Below are 24,150 nucleotides of genomic sequence, written 5' to 3'. Positions count from 1 at the left end.
AAAGTTATACAAGTTCAATACCTCACTCCAGGTTCTGATAATCTCACCTAGGCTGAAATTTCAGTTGAAAAGTGCATTGTCAGTGAGGTTGTCCTTCAAACAAAATTACAACGAATGCCTAACCTGCTTGCAATGGTGAAATGTTAAAGATACAATAGCTCTCAATAAACAGGCCCTGTGCCCTAGCTTATATTGTTCTCTTAACAAACATCATCAAAACAAAGGTTTGTGATATTTTTGAGTGGAAACTGGCAGGTACAATTGCCAAAGTAGCAGTGATAATTCATTTAGAAAATAATGACTATGCACAAAGCTCTCACTTGTTCTTTTAATAGAAAGCAGGGCAAAAACACCTGTCTTTCTTTAGAGCATTTCAATTTAAATGACATTATGGAAGGCTTATAATTGGTAATAGTCATTATCTGCTCAATGGGAGCATCTGGTGATTTCTGAATACCCTTTCTTTATGCTTCCTCTATTTGTGATGGTATACTCAGGATGGAGAGAGATGACATTACTTGAAAGTGATTTCACCCTTAGAATGGAGAGTGACAGAATCCCCAGGATGGATAGTGGTAGCACGATGAGGATAGAAAGACATGGCACCCTCTAGATAGCATCCTCAGTAAGGAGAGCAATAGTAACCTATGAATGAAGGAGATGGCATCCTCAGGATGGGGAATGGTGGCCACCTCAGGATAGAGAGAGATGGTACTCCCATGATCGAAAGAGATAACAGGCACAAGAGTGAGAACGATGACACCCAAGGGTGGAGAGTGATGGTAACCTATGATGGAAGGAGACTCCACTTTAGGATGGAGGGAGATGGCATCTCCAGGATGGAGAGTGATGACAACCATTGGATGGAGAGTGATTGTTTGCCCAGATTAGACAATGATGGTACCAGTATGAGGGAGGACAATGGCAGTTTCAGAAAACAGACTGATGGCAACACCCAGAGACAGGGTGATGGTGCCCCCGGGTGGGAGGGCGATGGTGCCCCTGGAATGAGGTAGTGTCAGGCAGCCTCATTAATGATAAAGGTGAAGGGTTCCTAACATTCCAGGAAGATTAATATAGCAACTTTTTAACAATGATGGTGTCACACTACACAAAGCATAGGAGAGTGGTATTGTTATAGTAGCTACACTGCTTATCACTATAAACTCCTTGCAATGCCATCCTTCATGTTTGTGCTTATTCTGGAGAATCAACAGAAGGTCTATATATTAACACTTCCCCACTGCAGCACAGACTTTTTGGAACCGGTTTACTGGTGGGTTAGTCAATAATCTACACCACTTATTCCCTCACTCCCATCAGATAAGGAGAACAAAATAGGATACAGCAAAAAGCAAAGGCCACCGCACGATGTCATACTCTCTTCATTTTGGGAAAACACTGGAGTAACAGACTATTACTTTGCAATGAATTCCAGCAAAATGACCAACAGACAGAAACAGTTGATATCAACAGCATTCAGAGGAATTTTTTCCATCTTCTCTCTCTCACTTTACCCCACTGTGAACAGTTAAAAAATTTGATGATCCAGAACCCTAGTTTTACATATTAATAACAGATTTTGTGCTGACAAGACTCTTTAGATCTTGTCTGTGAAATAATCCTCCATTTTGAGTGCTTTGCAATGTTAATTTGAAGCAGAGAGTGGGGGAGAAAAATGCAGTAGTCAGCACTCGCTGCACCATTCTGCAATCTGCTGATTCAGGGTAGTGCAGGTGAGTTGGCTTTATTTCTTATCCTCGAAGGGAAACACTTAAGAACTGTGATTTGTGAGCATTGGAAACTTCAGGTGCAAGACCAAGGCCTGAAAAGGTGGGGCCCAGCATATCTGAGTGGTACTATGGTATTCCACTAGCTTGCTCCCATCATTCTGTTTCATTATTGGCAACCAAATAAAAAAACATCTGCAGTATTGCAAAATCTAAAATAAAAAAAAGTCCTCTAACTTATTCCCTTCCCAATTTTATCCACATCACCATCCTAGCTTTCTGAAGAATGCAAGATAAAATTATGCTTCTTAGTGATGCATTTACGTTCTAGAGTGTGAGCATCTCATGTAATCATGGTAAGATCAGACAGTGTGACACAGGGAAGGGGATGCACTCAGGTCCACATCAGTCTTATAGTGTTCACACATATATTTTCCAATTGGTGAACTCAATAGTGTTGTCAACCCTGATTGTTCCCAGTCTGGAAAGGTTTCATTGTATCCTGACTTCAAACATCCTTTGTCACTGTCTTCCCATGTCAACTGGAGGTCGCAAACTTCTGTTGACCATGCATGATACTTGACATTTGGTCAGTTGTTCCCCTCTATTTATAAAGAACATTTTTCAAAAGAAAACTAATGCTCTGGTCATTTATTTCCAAGCTTTCTGGAAACAATCCCCCAGGAGATTAATCTTTAATGCTCAAATGTGTTATTACACCACAGACCTGGTTGAATCTTGCTGGTCACCATGAAATGGTAGCACAATGTGCAATGCACATATCCACCAGGCTAACGAAGGGTACATTGTACCACAATTATTTTAGTGACAAATAGTTCCAAATGGCACATTTGAAAGTTGAAAGCAGAGCTTCCTGGTACTATGATACAAATATAAGTCGTGATGGTATAAAATTCATTATTACTGTATTACTTTTAAGAAAAATGAAATTCGCTGAAGGTAATGAAACCAAATTTTGGATTCAGGGAAGAAACACATAGCCAATGCTGTACTCTACATTTAGTATAAGCGACCAAGGGTTCTCTTCTTTTCCCTTGTCAGCATTTTCAGATCCCTCTTCTAAAGCTATTCTCGTTAGAATGCTTTCAAAAGACACCTTAAAATGTACCTACTGCTTCAGGCACCCCATCTCTTCCACCTTATTGCCTTGATGTTCCTGTTTGAGTTGAATCTACAACTGTGAAGATCCTTGGAATATTTTGACAGACTAAAGGTTCTAGTTCTAATGAAAGGTCATTGAGCAGAATTGTCTATCTATTTACAGATGCTACCTGACCTGCTGAGTATTTCAAACATCTGCATTATGGTTATTCATTATAAATATAGTTAATTGTGGCTTTTTATTCAGCAATGAAACACTTTATCATTATTTTTCTGTCTCTCACAACTTTTTTTTCCATATTACCATTTTATTGTTTGCTCTATAATGTTCTTTAGTGAAATTAGTGGTAGAATTATTGTCAAGAAGAACATTAAGTTTCATTTAGACAGGAATATTCTTCAATATTTAATTTTGTGTAATACTGAACATCACTCTGCATTCCACCTAGCTGTTGCTTTATTCTTGAGAACAAACCCTGTTGTTTTTATTATTTGCTATTCATTTAGAAATATCCTGGAAGAGAATAGTACGCTTGTTAAAAAAGTGATTTCTGTTCCATGTTTGTATTTACGATATCATATTGGAATGGAAGTACGTTGGCATGGAAACTATTAGGGCTATATGCACACATATACATATAGACACACATGTTATGAAAGGTGCTAATGCCCAAAGTACAAAATAGCACGGATAATGATCAATCTGTGGGAAACTATCCTGAAATCTTAAATTTAAAAGCACATACTGATTTTGTATACTTACTAAAAGAACATTGCAGAACTGTATTCAGTAATATTCAACTTTTATGTGTTAACTTTCCAGTACTGAAAGGCAACATTCTGAATTATAGCCAAGCAATTTCTCTTTTATTTATTGAATCATAATAAGTCATTCATTTTTGTATTTGATTTGAAGGCCAGGAAGGTGGAATCCTATTCTTCCTCAATATTGATAGAGTCACTGACATGTGACTAATTAATATAAATATCTCTAGACTGATTTTGATTTTCATGGGATCTTAAGCAATGGAAGAGGAGAAAGGAATTTGGGAGGTGAGGAATGAACCAAGAACTGGTTTAAAGCGTATACTTACATACAATGACCTCTTTTCAAGGTCATACTGACTTGAAAAGAAATGACCAAATGTAAAATGATCGATAAGAATTTTTTTTCTAAAACGTTTTGTAAAATCAGATTTCAGTTTATATTGCTCTAGTGATTGATGTCCAACCAGAAAAAATGCATTTTAATACGAACCCTGCCTACTATTTGAAATTACCTTCCTCAAAGAGCTAGGAAAATGTCATCTCCCAGCCAATAGAAAAGAATCAGCACCATGCAGAAGCATGGTGCGCTGTCTTGAAAGAGCTAAAGGTAATTTGAATATCCTTGAATTGCACTGCCTGGTGGCTAGTCATGAAATGGCAGGGGCAGTGGTTATTGAAGAATCAATGACCCAGACCACTTTGCTCTCCTGGTAAATGATAACATGCAAGAGGTTGGGAAGGGTAATAGTGGTGGTAAATCATCCAATGGAGGTATTCAGTATACTATGCAATCATTGCATGTAATATGCAATTAATTAGTGAGATATCTACTTCTGTCCATGTCAAGAAACAATTTGTTAAGGAGATAAATATCTAAATCTATGAATATTTTGGATTCATATGTTTTATTATGAGAATAAACTGCAAAATGGTATATGCAAAGTATGTTAATACAACAGTGAAGAGTAGAATTAACTGATTTCTTAAAGGAAAATCCTCAGAAAGCAAAAGGCAATTAAAAAGCTTAAAGACCATGATATTGCATACAGGAATGTGAGAGGAAGATTTCGTTCCAGTGCAAATGTGCTTGTAGTAATGATGTAAATGATATACAAAGCATTAATGATGAAAATAATATACAAAGTGGTTGTGTAATTCTGATCTATTTTTCTCCTGGACACCATCTGAGACTTGTTTTGTCCATTCAAATACAGAACCTGTCTGAGGTTTCTGCTCATTTGAACTTTGGTTCTCATCAGTGGCCTTATTGAACTACTAATCCCAGCAGCCCCATTCTTAACTGAATCTGCTGTTTTGCCATGTACGGACCGTTCATTAATCAATCGAAGAGCTTTCCATGGTAACAGAATTCTTAATAAGGCTGTCTGCAGTGATCAGTCTCCCACCAACTACAAATTATCAATACTGATTACCAGATTGGTGCAGTGGGGAGGGATCACTGCTGTAAGCACTGCAGGGCTGGCTGCTCTCCCAGAGTTTAGTCTCAATGTATTTGCATACAGCTCTGTCTTAGAATGAGCACCACGCCCTTCCCACCTTTTTCACTATTCACTGTATACTTCACTTACATACAGATTTCTTCTGTTCTTTGGTCCACACTAACTGAACGGGCACCGATGGTGACATCTGTGTCTAAAGAGGGATCTAATTCCAGATATTATTGAAAATCCCAGATGGTAGTATTTAATAATGGGGCCAAAAATTTTATAATTAGCAGCTGGTTGATTCCTAACACAATGTCTGTCTTCATCTTTTTTCCTGTTAGGTTTAAGACTTAGCTCATCGTGAATAACAAAGGATTTCAGCAGTTCAGTTATTTGATCATTGTCTTAATAGTGTCCCATTCATTAAATGGTGGTCTGCTGTAATTCTGCAGACTCGTTCATTTACCGACAACCTGATATTTAAAAGGCTGTTCTTATGGTTATTAGAATTTCATAACTTATTTAAAAAATATTTATTTGCAAAATTGTTAATTTTATTTTATCAGCGATCTCAGCCAGGTCACATAAACGCTGACGAATTTCGGATTGTGTCTGAATGCTGAAAGAACAGCTACATGGGTGGGGTCTGCCTGCATTGTGCTATGCCCAGTCAAAAAAAAACGTAACACGCACACCACTGCAAATGCACTTTTATTACCTGAAGATTTCAGGGCTAACACTGCTCTTTAAAGAACGAAACCAATCGTACAAAAGAATAAAAGAACATATAAGGTTACTGCCTTTTGTTAGTCCACAGTCTATTATCTAACGGAGCTTTTAAAACGGACTATTTTTGGGCGATAAAGGTTATTTCATTTACGCCTACACGAACTACTACTGATTGCAAATAATAGAACTAATTTCAATCAATTTTGAAGTGCTACTCCCATTTCCGGGCTGGGTAATTTTGAATGAATCGCATCATTGGACCGAATATTTCAGAGAAAAAAAAACTGCAATAGACTTTACAGTTAACCATTAATTGATTTAATAAACTGTATACCTTTAAAGAAAAAAAACATAAATGAAGAATACACACACACATATAACACACACACACATAACACACACACATATAACACACACACAGAGCCACACGCATATATATGTGAAAAAGCAAATCATTATATTTGAATACACTACATTTTCTGCTGAGAAAAAATCACCGTGCAGTACAAAAGTAAGGAATTCTTACCGATTGCTGTTTTAGACATGATGGAGGATGCAAATACTCAGAGGCTGGAAGGGAAAAGGCTCCGGCAACAGCAGCGTAGAGAGAGATGACTGAATAAGGCACTGAGTCAGCAGTGTGGAGCTCTGGAAGGGAAAGAATACAGGCAGACTTCTATGAATAATAATCACCTGCCAAGCAAAGCAGATTGGCTGAAGAGGTCCCTTGACATGACTGGTGCATTCTCTGGATCTCCAGGCATTAAATATTGATCCACCAATGATGCTAAAGTACAAAGTGCCAGTAGACAGTTTGAAATCCAGATCAATATTGGCTCACCCCCCTTTTTCTAATGGCACATCCCATGCTAGATGCTCAATGTTTGACTTCAATAATTAATATTTTCGAAGCAGCAGGTTTTATAATATCTGAGATTGTACTGCGTCCTTTTCCAGCGCGATTGTTCGGTGCTGTCCGCGGTGCTGAACCGCACCCGTGGACAATCGGACATTTTCAATATCTTTGCTTCAATGTTCCAACACTACAGGGGAGAGGGGTCCAGTCACACCCTCACAAATATTACATTCTGCCTTAAATCCAACTCAAAAGAACCATTTTGGATTTCAATAAATGCATTGTGAACAGAGCGATGGTGCTTATTTGTACTAATAGCCAGGTTTTGCAGGTTAATTGAAAGTATTGGCATATGCTTGAAATAAGGCGTTCATTCAGCTAATTTACTTTTATCTTGAAAAAAGAAAGTGGTGTCAGCAGACTGAAGGCACAGAGGAATGATCAGGGAAGCCTCATGGGTGCTGGCAGGTGTCAAATGGAAAGTCCTGGCAAATGTTGAGCTCCGGTGTTCTCTAATGGTTGGTATCTGTATGTGGAGACAGTTTTCTTAGTTTCAAATCGTTTGTTTCACTGATTCCACCTTTCTACAATTAGTGGAGCCAAGCGGGTGAAAAGCTAGATGGAGCTTGCTTTGAGCTTTTTAACACGCTGTTTACTATAAAACATTCACCTTCCATTTGATCAAAATTGAATCTATTTATAAGCGGTGGATATAATTTACTTGAATCCTGCGTTTCAAGGTATGTCCACAGGATAGCCACTCTGAACTTCACCACCACCACTGCTATTACCGTCATCAGCTGTTTGCTCTGCTCTCCCAACAAAAGGTGCTTTTATTTCCACTGTGAATACTGAGAATATGATTATTCAATGCCCACTTGAGTCTCCACTGCAGTTGACACAGGATAAAAACAGTTAATGTCCAGAATGAATGTGAACTGGATTTCTGGAAATTCCATCTGTATTTGATGAAATGCGAATGCCATCCCAATGGATTTAAATGTTGAGATGCATTAAGTTCTTTATCTATCCTCCTTGATATAAAGGAAAATAGCTGGTACTTTCATCATTACAGATTTGATTTCATAATGCTATCTGCACTGAAGGTGGAAATGTCAGTTTATTCCTGATGTGCGAAAATACTTTTTAACTAGTTGATATGTGAGTACTAAATATTAAGTGAATGGTATTTATTGATAAATAACGTTACTGTTAGTATTTCAGACAAAAAATCTGACATGTAATTCAATTAAACATGACTCTAGTATATACAATGTGAAATGCTGGATTTAAAGCTGGAGTTTTAGCTGCATTGCTGCAGTTTGTGGGTGGAGTAGTGATTCAATAGAGCTGGGAGCGGTAAGTGTTGTATGTGTCCCTGAAGTGCCTGAGAATCTGGGCAAGAGGCTTTATGATCTGGTATAAGAGTTCTGGTATAAGGAATGGTTTCCTGCCTGCCACAGCAAAATGTAGGCTTACGACTTAGTCATGACCATGGAAATTGGAGCAACGTTAAATGAAAGGCTGACCTAATCTGTAAAACTGCATCATACAACAGCAACAAATAAATCTATGTGGGAATAATACATCAGTGCACATTGATGGCATTAAATCATGGGATGCTGATATTTTAATTCCATGAAGTATTGGAAGCATTGCATAGCATAACAAAAGCTTCTAAATTGTCTATATTTATTTAACATTTTTTGATACTTGACTTCCTTAAGAAATACATAAAGAAACTAAAGATTGAAATGACACATGAATTTTCAATATGGACCAAATTTCATTTGTGGCTGTAGATGTGATTCACATAATTAGTTAATGAAATATATGCTATTTATTAAAATGGAAATTTTAATTTTGGAATTTGGAATAATGGAAAATTTATTAAAATTGAATTGTTATCACCAAATTAAATATAGTACGTTGCACTTCATACCAAATTTACTCTATGCTTACTGGGAAGAAAAATTATGTGCAATTAGCTTTTGTTTTAAATTTTAAGCAAAACGCTCAAACACCTAGAGATGAAAGAGCAATATTCATACTTGAACACAGAGCTCATTAGAAAATTTGATATAAATTTAAATAGATTTCTTCATACAAAATGAACAAACAACTGTAGCACTGCTAACTTCACTGTGAAGTGTTCTGAAATTAAATCCCTGATATAAAATGTAGTAGCAACATGTATTCTCAATATATGCTGTGTGAAGTATTGATTCCATTCCATTCTGTCACATATATTATGCATGGCTGGAATGCTTCAAGATTCAAGCCAAGATTCACTGTTCATTTTCATGAACAACTAGACATTTTAAAATAAATTCCATCCCATTCCAAGTGTACAAATAGAATTTATAACACAAATATGATTAGATGGCTGTTCACAACAAACTTTAATTACTATCAGTTTGAGATAAAGTTTGAGCACTCACTTTAGACAACTGCTCATTCAATACAGGTAGGATTTTTATTTGTAGACCAGGATGCAATTAGAGCCAACAATGCAGGAAGGAATGCTGGAAAATCCTGATCTATAAAGATGGTGAATGTCGGCAGCAACAACTTGTATATGTGTATCCCATCAAATATATTTCTCCTTTATTATCTATCTGTTTACTCTATATATGCCTCTCATAAATTGACACACCTTGATCTAATCTCCCCCCAGCATGCCAAATTCTAGAGGAAACAGCCCCAACTCATTCAATTGTGCCCCATGACTAAAATTCTCCAACTCTGGCAATATCCTCACAAATATCTGCTCCCACACTCCCAATAAAAGCAAGAATCCCAAGTGTCCTTGTCAAACTGTCTGTCACCCCCAGTGATCCATGGATTGCACTCAATGGCCTCTCTGTTCTGCTACTCTTTTAAATATCCTTACAAGTTATTGTGCATTCCCTTGTCTTCTTTGCTTGCCTGAAATGTATTACTTCACATTTCTCTGGATTAAATCACATTTGCCACATTTTTTGCTCTCCTGACCAGTCAAACATTCAGCTTACAGCTTTTATCCTATCAAACATAGCGAGTTATTGTATTATCTGCAAATTTCTTCATAATGCTCCCTCCAAACTATATTTAACTTAATCAATAAAATATATCACAGAAAGCCCTGCAGAACCCTACAGTGAACACCTTTCCAGTCATGCACATCAAACAGCAATCTATGCTTCCTACCACCGAGGAAAAGTTTGGATCCAACTTGCCACTTTCCCTCTGGTTCCATGGGTTTTTAATTTTTCTGATCAATATGCTATTTTGATCTTGCCAAGCTCAGCACCATCCCGGACAAAGGAGCCCACACGATTGGAACCCCCCCCACCATCATTAGCACTCGATCCCTATTCCCCAACCCCCAGCAACCTTTGCATAGTGGCTGCAGTGTGTACTAGCAACAAGATGTATTTCAGTTAGTCGTCTGAGCTAAACTGACAGCACTTGACCTCCACTATCAAGAAGGAATGGGTCAGTAGATGCATGGGAGCACATGTGACCCTAGAACATAGAACATAGGACAGTACAGCACAGGAACAGGCCCTTTGGCCCATGATATTATACTGAATTAATTAAGTTAATGACCTAATCCCTTCTGCCTGCACATGGTCCATATCCCTCCATCCTCTGCACATTCATGTGCCTATCTAAGAAAAGCCTTTATCGTATCTGCTTCCACCACCACCTCTGGCAGCATATTCCAGGCACCCATCACTCTCTGTGTGAAGAATTTGCCATGCACATCTCCTTTGAACTTTCTCCCTCTCACTTTAAATGTATGCCCTCTGGTATTAGACTTTTCGACACTGGGAAAAAGATATCAGCTGTCTACTCTGTCTACACCTCCCATAATTTTATAAACTTCTATCAGGTCTCTCCTCAGCCTTTGCTGCTCTAGAGAAAAGCAACCTCCCCTTATAGCACATACCCTTTAATCCAGGCAGCATTCTGGTAAACCTCTTCTGCACCTTCTCCAAGGCCTCGACATTCTTCCTATAATGGGGCAACCAGAACTGTATGCAATACTCTTGATGCGGCCTAACCAGAGTTTTATAAAGCTGCAACATAACATCCTGACTCTTGAATTCAGTGTCTCAACTGAGAAGGCAAGCATGCCATATGCCTTCTTTACTGCACTATCGACTTGTGTGGCCACCTTCAGGGAGCTATGGACTTGGACCCCAAGATCCCTCTGCACATCAATGCTGTTAAGGGTCCTACCATTAACTGTGTACTGTCCCTTTACATTTGATTTCCCAAAGTGCAACACCTCACACTTGGCCAGATTAAACTCCATCTACCATTTCTCTGCCCACATCTGCAACTGATCTATATCTCACTGTATCCTTCGGCAACCTTCTACACTATCCACAATGCCACCAACCTTTGTGTCATCTGAAAATTTACTAACCAATAGCCAGTACTGGTCCAACCATGTAGGCACCATGGCCAAGAAAATGCACCAGGGCCTCTACTTTCTCAGGAGGCTAAAGAAATTCAGCATGTCCCCGTTGACTCTCATCAATTTTTATAGATGCACTATAGAAAGTATCTTATCTGGATGCATCATGGCTTGGTATGGCAACTGCTCTGCCCAAAAGCACAAGAAACTGCAACGAGTTGTGGACACAGCTCAGCACATCACGAAATCCAGCCTCCCTGCCGTGGACTCTGTCTACACTTCTTGCTGCCTCAGTAAAGCAGCCAACATAATCGAAGACCTCACCTACCTGGGCTTTCTCTCTTCTCCCACCTCCCATCAGGCAGAATATACAAAAGCCTGAAAGCACGTATCACCAGGCTCAAGGACAGTTTCTATCCCGCTGTTATGAGACTATTGAACAGACCTCTTGTACAATAAGATGTTCTCTTGATCTCAAAATCTACCTTGTCATGGCCTTGCACCTTAATGTCTGCCTGCACTGCACTTTCTCTGTAACACTTTATTCTGCATTCTGTTATTGCTTTTTCCTTGTACTATCTCAATGTACTGATGTGATGAAATGTTTTGTATGGATGGCATGAAAAACAAGATTCTTCACTGTACCTCAGTTCATTTGACAATAATAAACCAATTTACTAATTTGCCAATTTGCCAATTTACCAACCCACCCATCCATGTTTACATATCACAAACAAGTCCCAGTACGGATCCCTGCGGAACACCACTAGTCACAGACTTCCAGCCAGATTAAGACCCATTGACCACTACCCTCTGTCTTCTATGGGCAAGCCAATTCTGAATCCAAACTACCAAATCACCATGAATCCCATTGCATCTTAGTCTTCTAGATGGGCCTGCTCTGAGGGACCTTGTTGAATGCCTTACTAAAAGCCATGTAAACAACATCCACTGCTCTACCTTCATCGAACACTTTGGTCACCTCCTTGAAAAACTCAATCAAGCTAGTAAAACATGACCAGCCCCGCACAAAGCCATGCTGACTGTCCCTAATTAGGCCATGCTTTTCCAAATGCTCATAAATCCTATCCCTAAGAATCCACTCCAACAGCTTCCCTACCACTGAGGCAAGGCTCACCAGTCTATAATTTCCAGGATTATCCCTACTTCCCTTCCTGAATGAAAGAACAACATTAGCTACTTGCCAGTCCTCCAGGATCTCGCCAGTGGCTAGAGAGGACACAAAGATCTTGGTCAAGGCCCCAACAATCTCATCTCTTACCTCTCTCAATAACCTGGGGTATATCCCAACAGGCCCTGGGTACTTATCCAACTTAATGTTCTTAAGAGACCCAACACAACCTCTTTCTTTATCTCAAAATACCCTAGCATATTAGCACTCTCCACACTGATCTCCCTATCCTCCATGTCTTTCTCCTTGGTGAATGCCAACACAAAGTACTCATTTAGGACCGCCCTCATCCTCTGCCTCCAAGCACATATTCTCTCACTTATCATTGAGTGGTCCTACCCTCTCCCCAGGTATCCTCTTGCTCTTGATGTATAGAATGCCTTTAAATCCTACTTGTCAAGGACTTCTCATGGCCCCTTCTCTGGCTCTCTTAATACCCTTCTTGAGTTCTTTTTTGGCTTCTTTATATTCCTCAATGACCCTGTTCAATTTTAGCTTCCTAAACCTTACATACACTTCCTTTTTCTTCTTGACTAGATTCACGATCTCTCTCATCATCCAAGGTTCCCATACCCTGCCATCATTCTCCTTCCTTCTTACTGGAACATCCCTGTCCTGTACTCTGTGCAGTTGGTCTTTAAACACCCTCCACATGTCAGATGTGGACTTGCCCAAAAACAGCTGTTCCCAATTAACTCTCCCTAGTTCCTGCCTAATACTCTCGTAATTTGCCCTCGTCCAATTTAATACCTTCTCACGAGGTCTATACTTATCCTTATTTGTAGCTATCTTAAAACTTATGGAGTGGTGATCACTGTTTCCTAAATGTTCCCCTACTGAAAGGTCAGTCTCCTGGCCAGGCTTATTTCCCAATACAAGGCCCAATATGCCCCCTCCTCCAGTTGACAATCCACATACTATTTGAAGGAACTCTGTTGGATGTACCTAACAAATTCTACCCTGTCTAATCCCCTTGCACTAAGGAGGTCCCAGTCTCTATTGGGGAAGTTGAAGTCACCCACTATGACAACCCTGTTGTTTTTATACTTTTCCCTAATCTGCCTGCATTCCTCAATGTCCTGGTGGCTACTGTGGGGTGGGGGGGGGGGGTCTATAGTATAATCCCATCAGAGTGATTGAACCTTTCTTAATTTTGAGTTCTACCCCGCTAAACTAGAAACATTTTACCTTTCCTGGCCCTAAATCCAGGAACTTCTTACTTAACAGCAGTGTGGGAGTACCTTCACCAGAATGTCTGCTGCAATTCAAGAAGCTGGCTCATGACCACTTTCTCAAGTGCAGTTAGTGATGAGCAATATATGTTGGTCATGCCAACTATATCTCTGAAAAAAATGAATGAAAGGAAATCCATCAAGTTAAGGCAGCATGACTTTCCTAAAAAGTTATAAATGAAACATGAAACAATAAAAAAATAGGGGCCATGCAAAGATGAAGTGGCGCCATGATGGATGAGTGGAACATGTATACATACATTCTACTAAATCATTCTCATAAACCTTTCTAGCAATTGCACAGGAGTAGGATTGGTTGTGGGTTGGCAACATGCTGACAATCTTTCCCTTTCCCAAATCTGGAAAGCATAAGTCATAAAGGGGAAGTAATCAGGGAAAAAAGAGTCACTTACTCCAAGCAAAGGTAAATAAGCAAACTAAAATTAGGCATTGATGCATTACTTTTTCCCTAACTGGACTCATTATATTTTGTCTTGTGTTGGCCAAAGCAAGAATCATTAAAATGCCCAGAATTCTGTCAAATAATTTCCACCCAATGACATAATTCTGTCTCTGTTTGCATCTCAGAACAAGATGAGCAAAGGTAAGAGATGCAAGAGACTGCAGATGCTGGGATCTGGAGCAAATATAAACTGCTGGAGGAACTCATGTTGGGGGGAGGAGGGGAGGAATTGTTGACATTTCGGATTGAGACCCTGCATCAGCAAAGTTAATATGCCCCAGAAAACAATCACGCAGAAGACAGAACATTACCCGACATAGAGTAATAAGTAGGAAATCTGACAGCACAGAGAGAGTGCAGGCTAGATGCTAATGTGCAGCACAAGAAAGCTAATGTGATCTATGGGATAATGGAAGGACATTGGCAATAGGTGGTTCTTTCTGAAGATGGCGAAATCAATTCCAATAGCTAAGTGCTCTTCACAAATAATCACATCTCAGGCCAGGCATATGGTATTAAAAACAAAGCAATTTGTAGCTTTATTTCCATCTCAAAGGCAAAATGAAAATGATTAATTGTGGAAAAAAAACCTAAAATATGAAGCTGTGTGTTTTGGTACAATTGAATCAAATTCAAGTGAGTTAAAACAAATAACAGAAGCTGCCTAAATATGAGCTGGTTTGTATCATTGTTTGTCCTGTAGTTATTGTGTTCTGCACTCCCAGGCTATGTAGTTTATCATTTATTATCAGTTAATAAATAAAATCACAAAGCACTTGCTTCAAATGACAATGCAAAATATGCTTCTGGATGCAAGAAAGTGGGAGCAGTCTATACAGATATCCGTGAAGGAATGGGTGCATTCACGTTATGGAGCCTGAACCCTGTAATCTGCCATCATAATTGGGAAAATATGAGGGTTTGGACGACCTGAGACTGGATATTCACTACGGCACAGAAACAGGCCCTTCAGCCCATTGATTCTGTGCTGACATCAAGTACCTATCCATGCTAATCTCATTTACCAGCACTTGGTCCATATCCTACCATGTGCCTTGGCGATTCAAGTGCTCATCCAGATGCTTCTTAAATGTTGTGAGTGTATCTACCTCCACCACTTTCTCAAACAGCGTGTTCTAGGTTGCAACCACCTTCTGTGTGAAAAAATTGTTCCTCAGATACCCTCTATACAGGAGCCTGAGGGCACATACTACCAGGCTCAAGGACAGCTTCTATCCCACTGTGATAAGACTATTGAACGGTTCCCTTATATGATGAGGTGGACTCTTGACCTCACAATCTACCTTGTTATGACTGCATCTTACTGTCTACCTGCACTGCACTTCCTCTGTAGCTGTGACACTTTACTCTGTATTCTGTTATTGTTTTACCTTGTACTACCTCAATACACTGTGTAATGAATTGATCTGTATGAACGGTATGCAAGACAGGTTTTTCGCTTTACCTCGGTACAAGTGACAATAATAAACCAATACCAATACCAATAAACCTCTTACTTCTCACCTTAAATCTATGCCCTCTGGCCTTAGATTCCTTTGTCAAGGGGAAAAGTGTCTTACTATTTACCCTATCTATGCCTCTCATAAGTTTCTACAGCTCTATCAGATCCCCCTCCGCCTCCTCTGCTCCAAGGAAAACAAACCCCATCTATGCAGTCTCTCCTCATAACTGAAACATTCCATTCCAGGCAACATCCTGGTGAATCTCCTCTGCACCTCATGTGAGGTTCCTTTTGCTTTTAACATCTTATCACCAAATCTAACCAATATTATTTAATGCTTCAATTACCTCAGACATTATATACTTGGGTCTTTTGTTTCTGTTACTCTGTTCAGAGACATAAATAAAAATAATGCCATTTATCAGAAATGAGTTCGCTGTTAATACGGGTAAAATGTAACACATGAAAATCTATCTGTGGACAAGTTTGTTAAAAAAAATTGTAAGACAACTAAATTTGTTCAAGTCCCAAAATGTAATATGTTAGTTCACCCTTCTCCTGTTTGCTTGCTCACATACATTGATGCCTGGTCTACCAATACCTTAATGTTTCATTATCATGGCCTCACCTCTCTCTCCATCTGTAATCACTCCAACCCTACACATCTTCAGGAAATCTGTATTCCTTCACTTCTGGCCTGTTGTGAATCTTTCATTTGCTTCTCCCTCTATAGGTAACTGTGATAGGCCCAGAGTTTTGCAATTCCCCCACTAAACCAGTTTTATACCCTCCTTTAAGACTCTTCTTAAAAGCCATCTCAAGGTTTAATTCTGACATATTTGTCGCAGTTAATTTTGATCTGCATCGCTTTGATGGGAAGCTGGAAGTCACTGTATGAAAAGATGGTGGAGGGAGAAACTCTCACTCCCCATCTAAAAAAATGGTGAAAGTTTTTTTGGATTTGCAGACTGAAACTGGAAAGTGGAATTAGTTTCTGCGGCATTTCTTCAGTTGATATGGCTTTGATGGGATGAATGACTTCCTTCTGTCCCTCTAATCCCTACATTTTTATGATTCTGTGAGAATTTCACAAATCTCTATTCACCTAAGACTTGATGAGTTTAATATTCTAAACAAACTCAGCAAAGTAATATTTGTATATTTTCAGTTGTAGACAAAGTGCTGTTTATCTTTTGCTTCAATTGTTGGGTGTAAGAAGTCATCGTTCTATCTTTCCTCTCACATTGTGTGATAATGTTGCCCTCTATGACAAATGAACTGTACAAAACAATTCAAAAACACATCAAAATCAAGTTGTTCATTTGAAGCTGAACAAAATGTTATTTCCACAATATAAAAAGCAGATTCATCTCTTAAAATGGTTGAGTTTGCAGCTACCCAGTACATTGAACATGGGCTCAGTTGATATAATGTACGGATAGATTCCATATCCAATTGGGCATAAGGAATGTGGGATTTATGTCAAAGTGGAAAGCAGATACAAATGGACACCATCGCTTGTATGCAGACCTAACTGTTAAGGCAGTTGGATAAGCTAAATGTTTTTTTGTTATTATCCTCACCCAACCCCCAGTTTCCATCTGTTCATTCTATTTTACTTCCCTTCTTTCTTCTTCTCGCCTGAGCAGCAGACGGTCTCTTGCCTGGTACCCAGACTCCCTTGACCTATCCTTGTCTGTCTCTTAGTCCACTTCATTATCTGTCATCAATTCTCTCCCTTTCTCTTCTCCTTATCTGTATTGTGAGCTACTGTCCTTCAAGATTAATTCTCTTTTGTGCTATATTCCTGTGCGTCCCTATTTCCCTCCACAGAAATAGAAATGGAATTGGGATCTGAACCTAAATGCAACACAAAATTGTAAAATTATTTTAGCTAATTTTAGGCCTGTGCTTAAACATTTTATTTGCACAGATTGGTAAAAGTGCACAATATGAGATGCATATTTCTGAACACCAACAGAATACTAAAGTGTATGATCTAAATAGAAGAAAAAATACTTTGTTGTAGATTGATATAACTATCATTTGGAGCTCTGAAATGTGAGCAGATCCACTGGAAGTGCTCTGAGGTATGTTGAGTACCTTATAGAGAGAGAACAGGATAAGAACAGGACTGGTTCACAGTTTTAAAAGCTGGGCAAAGATTTCATGGTCTGTTTCTGTTTCCCTTTGCCCTCACCCACCACCTTCTTCTTAAAAGGGCTCTCATTTTTAAGTGGCAAGGTTCTGATTCAGGCAACAGACTCATTAAAATTTGCTAATGAGTGTCATTACAGCTCTGATGTTGTTGTGCATTGTAGGTTTCTCTTGTGTTCTATTGTAGAGTCTTACATAAGCTCATGACTGAGAACATCAAGTAAGCATAATGTTAATTTCTGGTATAAAAACTGGATACCATTCAACATGCACTTTCAGGTTGAATGGCCCACTCCTGCTTTTATTTCTTATCAACTATTTTAAATGGCAAGGTCAGAGCTTGTGGTGTCCCTAACATTGGTAACTGGACCTCTTGCATTTTGCAGTCAGTTTTCCCACCCACTCAGGTGTCTGTGGTTAGCTGGTCTCCTACCAAAACTGTCCACATAACCAGGTCCTGCTGGAGAAGATGCAGCCGATGTCACCATTTCTGCTGCTGTTGCTTTGCACAATGAATTGATATCTGCACCCAAACTTCTTCACGTTTCTCAATGCCGTTTTCATTGCCCAGTGCTTTCCCAAAGTAAAATCTTGCATGTTCAAGAATTTGACCTATATTCACTCATCACTTAATCCATACCCTAATCAGCTCCTCAATGCTCTGTCTGAGAACAGCTGAAGTTACACCATCCCTCAGACTGACAGTATAATCCCTGGTCATCTCTTCTGCCATCTACATGTACCAAACTTGTCACTAAAATTTTCCAGATGGTGTTGGGTTGAAATGTGTTTTTCGCTTCTCAGCAATCAAATGGGACATTTGATGCTCTTTGTTGTACCAACAAGCTTACTAGTGTCACTTAAGTAGCAGAACCCGCCTCCACTAAAAGTGTGGCTTTTTTCCACTGTCAGATTACTATATAAGATAAGATATTTATTTATTAGTCACATGTACATTGAAACACACAGCGAAATGCGTCCTTTTGCATTACTGAGAATGTGCTGGGGTCAGACCACAAGTGTCGCCACTTTTCCAGCGCCAACATAGCATGCCCACAGCTCCTAACGTGTACGTCTTTGGAATGTGGGAGGAAACCAGAGCATCTGGAGGAAACCCATACAGACACAGGGAGAACGTACAAACTCCTTACAGACAGCGGCGGGAATTGAACCCAGGTCGCTGGTGCTCTAATAGTGTTACACTAACTGCTACACTACTGTGCTATCCACAATTTTGCTATCTTTAAAAAATATACTCAAACATTACAAATAAATACAGAATGTTTGAAGACAAAAGAGCTGCTGATGCTGGCACCTGGAACAAATAAACAGAACGCTGGAAGAACTCAGCGGATCAAGCAGTACCTGTGGAGGTGAGAGGTGTATGTTAAAGTTTCAGGTCAAGACCCTGCATCAGAACCAGGTGTCTTGGTGTGTTGTACCCTAAAGAAGATTCCAGGGATAGGGAAAGGTCAGCTTCTGGAGGAATTTGAAACAAGGATGATGCCTAACTGAGAGCCACTGAGGACCAGCAAGCACAGGAGTAATGGGTGAAAGGGATAAAGTGAATTAGCGTATGGGCAGCAAAGCTTTGTATCTTGATTGCTGTGTGATCCAATTCAATTAAAAATTTCCTCAGCAATAAAAATTGAATATTTTGGATGCGACCATTTTACATGGAGCTGTGGAAAAAGTAACCAACGTGACAGTAGATTACGCCACTCATTCATCCTTGTCATCACAGTATCTTGTGACTCTAGGCTCTTCAAGGGCTCATTGCTCCATAAACCATTGCTTTTAGTCACTTATCCTCTGTTTTGTGGTTTAATTGGAGTTTTTTGTCATGCTTTGTTTGAAATGTTATCTTTTGTAAGGTTGGCATAATACATCAGCTTTTGGATGTGATAGCCTGAATAGCTCAGGAAGCAATAAAATCTGTCACTTTAATTCTCCACTTGAGACAGCATAATTTGATGTGAGGTTTTAGGATAGCCTAAGTAGTTTGCTGCAAAATTAGGACAAAATGTGGAGGATATAAAAGACAGTAAAAGAAGGCAACATATAATGTAGGTCTCAACCTGTAATATTACACAAAAGCAAAATGCAGCACTGTGATCTGACAAATTTTCTGAAGCTAGGCTGATGTTCATGTAACTTGTTGGGTGGAAGTTGAACTTACCTGGGAATAGATATGTGGAAAAGGTGAGCATCAAATTTACTTGCTGACATTAAGTTGGCACTATTTTAATACCTGGCCCTCTGTTGTTTCCACCCTATTGGTTTCCTATCCAGGAGGAACAGAGAGGGACAGCTGGGTGGGCTCAGACTGTTCAAAGCCTCAGGACCCAGAAGCTGCTTTTTGGTGAACTTGGTGGATTCAAGACTATTTTGCAGATTGTGGGGACTGGGATAAGTGTGAGGAGATTCTGCAGAGATGTGACTATAGCTTCAATTTGTTGGCCATGAAGGAATTAAAAATCTGCAAAACAGCTAACTGAAATGATTCAAGGACAGTGAAAATAGACAAAACAAATATCTTTGTTGTGTATATGGTGGAAGGAATGGAGACCACCATTTTGGGAGAAGAGCAATGAGGTAATCCTACCTGTAGCCTTGGGCCAGAGTCAATGAAAAGTTAACACAGGCTAGCCAGATAAACCAGAACCAATGGAATCAAAGCATAACAGTGCAGAATTGATAAGAAAAGAGAATAAGAATGAAGGATTTCAGATATAAAGCAATGAGAACTCCGGAGACTATCTATCACAAGGAAGACTCCAAAGCCTGGGGCAGGGAGAAGAAGGATCAATTACTTGGCCAATGGGAAACCCCCTATTTTGGTCATAAGTTGAAGTGGTTGTCCGGGTGAGTGCTAGTACAGGAGGAACAGTAGCATTCAAGATACTAAGTTGTTGGCCAGGGGTCAACATAAAATATCTGGATATTTGTGTAGATATTTGCGGATCTTGAATTAATTAAGGTTAATGTAGTGATTTACCTAACCAAAGTTGTTGGCTAAACAAATCGTAACATAGGCATCATTGTCCCCCTCCCAAGATTGCAAAGGTAAGGAATTAAAAGTTAACAAAAAAACAGGAAAGGCTTCCAACTTTTTTATACATGCCATTATCTTGGAAGTGAATTGTGTGGTGTTTACATATGCTGCCCTGGAAGGAAAGAAATTATGTCAACATACTTGATACTGGTTTCCAGTGTGTAATTCGATCCATGATTTAAATTTAACATTTGCCTGCTTGGTTTTCTAAGGTCTGAGAAACCTGAAGGTAGAAGAGAGATGGAGAGGTCTTTAAAAGCCTCCTTGTCAACCTGGAAATACATGAAGTATTCTCTCATCCCAAGAAAACTTTTGGCCTCTGTGACTTATGTCTCTGCCTCTTGATCATAGATTACCCCTATGAAGCCTTCACAAACCCGTTTCACTCTCCTGATTGCCTCTCCCTCTCCCCTTCCTCCTAAATACTGGAAACTGTCATAAGAGTCCCTAGTTATAGCCTCTTGCTGCTAGTTTTCCCACTTGGCCGTGGCCCAAGTAATTAGTCTGGCCAGCTGCAAAGAAAGAAATGGAAGAAATTGCAGAAAAACTGAAGCCAGTGAAAAATGCACGCACCATGTTCATAAGCAGTAAAAGAGTGAGTAACAAAGGGAAAACCAAAAGGTAGGAAAGCAGACAAAATGAGAACAATTAAAAAGGCAAAGTAAGATTACAAAGTAAAATGATCAAGGAAAATAAATAGAAGTAACATGTATCCTGGATAAATAACAAAGGAAAATAACAATAGGGAAGTAGCCATTTGGGGATACACATTGACATGAAGATAATGACAGTGAAATGACAAATACACTAAGTAATTACTTTTTCTCTGTGTTTATCAGGGAGACCAACAGGTTGCACTAACACTAAAACAACATAACAAAAGGATTTAAAGCCACCAGAGATTATAAAATGGGGTGGGAAGATAAATGAGAAACAAATCAAACTTAATGAGTTTGAGACCCATGATCCAGATGAATTGTACCCAATGACAGAAGTCAGGGAAGAGATAAATTCAATAGAAGAGGGAATAGTGTCAGAGGACTGGCTAATGTGAATCCTATTTAGAAGGAAGGAGAGAGAACAAGTCCAGGGAACGATAGCCCAATTAATTTAATGATGTGACATGAAAGATAAAGGAATCCTTAATCAAAGATATAATTAAAAAACATCCAGAAATTAGAATCGTCAGCAGAGTTTCCAAATGGGAACTTCACACCTGAACGATCTTATTGAATTCTTTGAAGAAGCAACAGAAAGGTTAGGGAACGTAATATATTCAATACATTTAGATTTCCAAAATGATGTTGATATGATTCATGAATAATGTCAGAACAAATTGAGTTAGGGGATTGGAAATTGATGGGATGTAGCATCCCAAATGGATTGGTGCTGGGAGTGATGTTCCTTATTTACATAAATAATTTGAATTTGGGAACTGAAAGTACAGGTTCCAGTTGGTGCCAAACTAGGATTGTAGTTAAGACAGAGGAGGATTGCATCAAAGTACAGAAAGTCATAAACAGAATTGCAAAATAAAAGTGCAAATGGAAAATAAATTTCAACATAGTTAAGTTTGAGGTATACATTTTTGTACTGAGAACAAGGAAACCATATCCTCTGCAAAATAGACATCTGGAGAAGCAAAGGGATCTGAGTGTATTGTTATATCCAGGTTACAATACCAGTGCACAAATACAACACATCTGTCCTAGCTGGCCTCTCTCACTCTATTCTGCATAGAAGAGATGGTCTGCTGGTATCCTAATTCACATCGTACTGTTCATCAGTCAGCTCTATGCTTGCTGACTTACATTTGCTCCCAGTTAAGCAATGCATCAAATTCAACATTCTTATGTTCAATGTCAATATGTTTTTACCCTTCCCTATCTTTTTAATCTCTTCTAGCTCTGTAACAATCTGAGGTATCTGCACTACTCCAATTCAGGACTCTTATATATCCCTAAATTTAATCACTCAGCCGATGGTGCCGGTGTCTTCAGTTGCCAAGGCCCTATGCTCTGGAGTTTCCTGCAAAGCCTTTCTACCTCTCAACCTCTAGACATTCTTTAAAACCTACCTCTTTGGCAAATCCTAACATTTCCTTAGGAGGCTTGACATCATTTTTTTTGTTTGATCGTGCTCTAGTGAGCTGACTGGGTGTGTTTGTGATACGTTTAAGCCCATATAAATAGAAATTGTTGTTACCCACTAATAAGACAATTAAAAATATCAAAGTACTAGGACTCATCACCAGGAGACACAAAAAAATTCTGCAGATGCTGGAATCTGGACCAATACACAAAAGTCCTGGAGGAACTCAGCAGGTCAGGCAACATCTATGGAGGGAAATAAACAGTCGAAGTTTTGGGCCGAGACCCTTCGTCAGGACTGGAAAGGAAGAGGGCAGAAGCCAGAGTAAGAAGGTGGGGGGAGGGGGAGGAGCTCATCGCTAGAATTGAAAAGCAGAAATCCAATGTTAAACTTGATTAACTACACTTGGTTTATTGAGACTCCAAAGGATTTACTAGAAGGTAGGGCAAATGATTATACCTATCAGGAAAAAAATGTACAATTGAAGGGTGACTTGATATATGTAGGTGACTTCTCCACCGGGTTTAATGGTTGACTATAGACATTTACCGCTGTGCCCAGGAATGGGGCTCACAACTATTAGATGATCACCAATAAATCCAGTGGAGAACTCAGGGGAAACCTCTTTGCCAAGAGAGTTGATAACAAGTGAAGTTCAAGCTGCAGGGAGTGGTTGAAATGAAGAGCATAGATGTGTTTAGAGGGAAGCTGGGTAAGTATGAGAGAGAAATGAAAAGAAAGGTATGTTGATGGAATTACATGGAGAATGAATATTGGAACAGATGTATTGGAGCAAATGGCTTGTTTGAATATATTGTAATTATTTGTGATACAATAAGGTTAAATTTCACGGACATTTGTGCCCCTGGTCTTGATACATTCTCTGGGCCACAAACTTTTTTTTAATCCCTTCCAGCAGCAAGGAAAGCTTTTTGATTTAACTTAGCCCCCTTTTATTCTTAGTTAGATTTTACAGACAGGTATCTGCTGAGGTGAAAAGGGGGAGGCCTTCTAAGATTAGTCATAGTGGCACAGGCAAGAGCTCAAACTTCTTGGGTACTACCTAGCAGCCTGGTAAAAGGACATTGGGACTCCAATACCTGATTTGCATGCATTAATGAAATTGCTGCCTCGTTCAGGTAGCATTCGAGGCTGCTTGAACGAAAGGGTCCAATGAGGATGTTGGTAGTCAGGACTTGAGTTGGAATTGATGACGTGTTTAGGCAGTCATTTTACCCTTTTGTAAATCCCAACTTTATCTCTCATTGTATACTTTCCACGTTTTATGTCATCTTTACTCTTCAAGTATTATTTAGCTTTGTGTAGGATTTACTTTAATTAGTTTTGTTGCAGTGAGACGTGGGCATCCTTTCAGTTCCTTAGAAGATAAAACACTTGATGCCTGCTCTTTAAAGTTCAGAGTAATCAGGGGTTCACAGC

At 39.3% G+C, this 24,150-nt stretch overlaps 1 protein-coding gene across 1 annotated transcript in view; it reads right to left on the bottom strand.

The window, feature by feature from the left end:
- The window catches only part of stmn2b (stathmin 2b), a 30,315-nt gene extending 23,797 nt beyond the window's left edge, over nt 1-6,518 (bottom strand). The window contains exon 1 of the mRNA XM_052023006.1: nt 6,321-6,518. Within this exon, the coding sequence (XP_051878966.1) occupies nt 6,321-6,339 (19 nt within the window). The 5' untranslated portion in view covers nt 6,340-6,518. The remainder of the gene's footprint in view (nt 1-6,320) is intronic.
- Between the last annotated feature and the right edge of the window lie 17,632 nt (nt 6,519-24,150).

The sequence above is a fragment of the Pristis pectinata genome, chromosome 9, assembly GCF_009764475.1.
Source record: "Pristis pectinata isolate sPriPec2 chromosome 9, sPriPec2.1.pri, whole genome shotgun sequence".
In the NCBI taxonomy this organism is placed as follows: Eukaryota; Metazoa; Chordata; class Chondrichthyes; order Rhinopristiformes; family Pristidae; genus Pristis; species Pristis pectinata.
The sequence above is the reverse complement of the archived record's forward strand: the minus strand, read 5'-3'. Positions and strand labels throughout refer to the sequence as shown.